Raw genomic sequence first — 2,846 nt, 5'->3', positions numbered from 1 at the left:
AATGTTGGTTTGAATTTAACTAACATTTTCAGAAGTTTTGGCTGATGTGATAATGATAGGATTAAATGTATCGTAATCATTTGTAGCAGTGTGATAAAGAATAAGAAAGGAGTCAAACATATTATTTGTTTTCCGCATATTCTTTGAATTATTTCTTTTTTTTATTTCATGTTGGTATGTTCACCAGTTCTTAATGCATGAGACTTTTCTTAACTTGTTTTTAAATCCAACATAACCTGTGATGCAAGGTTCAAGACATTAAACAAACATGAAAAGGTATTTGTCTGATTGATGCCTTGACAAATGCCATATTTTGCCATCCATAACCAATAAGATTCTATCCTTGCAAAGTTATACATTCACATATATAGTAGGATTCTGCTTTCCTTTAGCTCAGTGGTTCTTAACCGGGGTTCTATCGAACCCTAGGGGTTCTGTGAGTCAGTCTCAGGGGTTCGGCGGAGCCTCCACCACGAAGGTCAAGACACACCCGACTCATTAAGTAAATTCGTGATGACATGCCCCGCTTGGCCATCACTTGCTGCAGATGATCACTTTACATTAATTGGCCAATCAGTGCTGAGGGGAATTTGGTGTGCTCAGTAATCCATACTAACTATGTCGAGCAAAAAAAGAAAGTGGTCGGACGAATATGTACAACATGGATTCACATGTATCACGGAACGTGATGGGAGTCAGCGTCCTATCTGCATGATTTGCAATGCGAAGTTGAGCAACTCTAGTCTCGCACCGGCAAAACTGAAGGAACACTTCTTGAAGCTGCATGGAGATGGGGAATACAAGAACACAACGCTTGCTGAATTCAAGGTGAAAAGAGCCAGATTCGATGAAAGGGCCACTCTGCCTGCTCTTGGATGTGTACCAGTGAACAAACCGACCCTCACCGCATCGTACGAAGTTGCTTACCTGATCGCAAAGCAGGGCAAGCCGCACACAAACGGTGAAACACTCATAAAACGACCAGCAGCGTTAAAGATGGCGAATCTGATACTCGGAACAGCGGCCGAAGGTAAATTATCCCAAATTCCTCTTTCAAATGACACCATCAGTGACAGAATAGAGTGCATGAGTAAAGACATCTTGGCTCAAGTAGTCGGAGATCTAATTTCAATTCCGGCAAAATTCAGCCTTTAAATCGACGAGACAACAGACGTTTCTAATCTAAGCCAGCTTGCTGTGTTCGTGCGCAATGTGAAAGACAACAGGATAAAAGAAGAGTTTTTATTTTGTAAGCCTCTTACAACACCAACTAAGGCAGCCGATGTGAAGAAGCTTGTGGATGACTTCCTCAGAGACAACAATCTTTCATGGGATATGGTTTCTGCAGTTTGTACGGACGGAGCTCCAGTCATGCTGGGAAGAAAGTCTGGTTTTGGTGCGCTAGTAAAAGCCGATGCACCACACATCATTGTTACGTATTGTATTCTGCACAGGCATGCGTTGACAACAAAAACCTTGCCTCCAAAAATGGCAGAAGTATTAAAAACTGTAGTGGAATGTGTGAACTATGTGCGAAATAGTGCTCTGAGGCACCGCATCTTCAGTGAGCTGTGTAAAGAAATAGGCTCTGAATTTGAGGTACTTCTGTACCATTCTAATGTTCGGTGATTATCCCGGGGACAGGTGCTGAATCGTGTTTTTGCCATGCGTGTGTTATTAGCCCTGTTTTTGCAAGAGCATCAACATTGTCATGCAGATTGCTTCAAAAATCCTGAGTTCATTCTCATTTTAGCGTACATGGCTGATATATTTGCAGCTCTAAATCATCTCAATCAGCAGTTGTAGGGTGGTGCAGTCAACATCATTGAAGCAGAAGAAAACCTGAAGGGTTTGCAAAAAAAACTACCGTTATGGAAACGACGAACAGAGAACAATAACTCCGCAAACTTTCCCCTTCTGGACAACTGTGTAAGTAAGATCGAAGATGTGTCTGGAATCGGAGACATTTCTGTATCCATGGAACTGAAGCAAACAATTGCCACGCACTTAGATGAGCTTGCAAAGTCTCTCGACGGATATTTCCCTGCAAGAGCGTCATATCCAGCATGGGTGAGACAGCCGTTCACGTTTGCTGTTGAGACAGCAGATGTCAATTATGAATACCTTGACGAAATCATTGAAATTCAGCAGAGCCAGGTTCAACAGCAACTCTTCAGAGCAACAACACTCTCAACGTTTTGGTGTCGACAGTTGGAAAAGTACCCAATTATTGCTAAGAAAGCCCTGGAATTTTTTATACCATTTGTTACAACATATCTCTGTGAACAATCCTTTTTTAGGATGCTGGACATAAAAACAAAGAAAAGGAACAGACTTTGCTGTGAAAATGACATTAGAGTAGCACTTGCCAAGGTGAAGCCACGCATATCTGAACTGGTCTCTCAAAAACAACAGCAGAAGTCACACTGATTTGCAGGTATGTAATTTGTTGTGAGTTCATGCACTGTGTTGGTTTTGTTCTTTGATCAAGGTGATGTTCAGGCATGGTTCATTTTGTGTACCAGTAAAAAAACATATACCTATGTCTTGAATTTGGAAAAAAATCATATTTGATTTATCACTAAAGAAGGGTTCGGTGAATGTGTATTTGAAACTGGTGGGTTCGGTACCTCAACCAAGGTTAAAAACCACTGCTTTAGCTGATTGACCATTAATGGCTGCTATTGAACATCTTAAAATATTGTGCTGCATTTACACTCATTAATACTGGAGGTTGCTATATTCCACCTAGATCTGCCTTATACTAAGGAATTGCCTTTTTTAATGCTGTTCCAGTGGAAGTCATCTTGTTTTCTGTTCGGCCCTACTTTAAAACACATGGAACC

General features: G+C 41.1%; 1 protein-coding gene across 1 annotated transcript; it reads left to right on the top strand.

Annotated features, from left to right (window-relative positions):
* The first annotated feature begins 618 nt into the window (after positions 1–618).
* Positions 619–2,430, top strand: LOC141157683 (protein FAM200C-like). Its single transcript, XM_073645232.1, has 3 exons — positions 619–1,030; positions 1,172–1,599; positions 1,807–2,430. Exons 1-3 carry the CDS (start codon positions 619–621, stop codon positions 2,428–2,430), a joined length of 1,464 nt encoding a protein of 487 aa, XP_073501333.1.
* The last annotated feature ends 416 nt before the right edge of the window (positions 2,431–2,846 follow it).

This window comes from Phyllobates terribilis, unplaced genomic scaffold (assembly GCF_046119375.1).
Source record: "Phyllobates terribilis strain yellow unplaced genomic scaffold, ASM4611937v1 Scaffold_8__6_contigs__length_399053987, whole genome shotgun sequence".
Lineage (NCBI taxonomy): Eukaryota > Metazoa > Chordata > Amphibia > Anura > Dendrobatidae > Phyllobates > Phyllobates terribilis.
The sequence above is the reverse complement of the archived record's forward strand: the minus strand, read 5'-3'. Positions and strand labels throughout refer to the sequence as shown.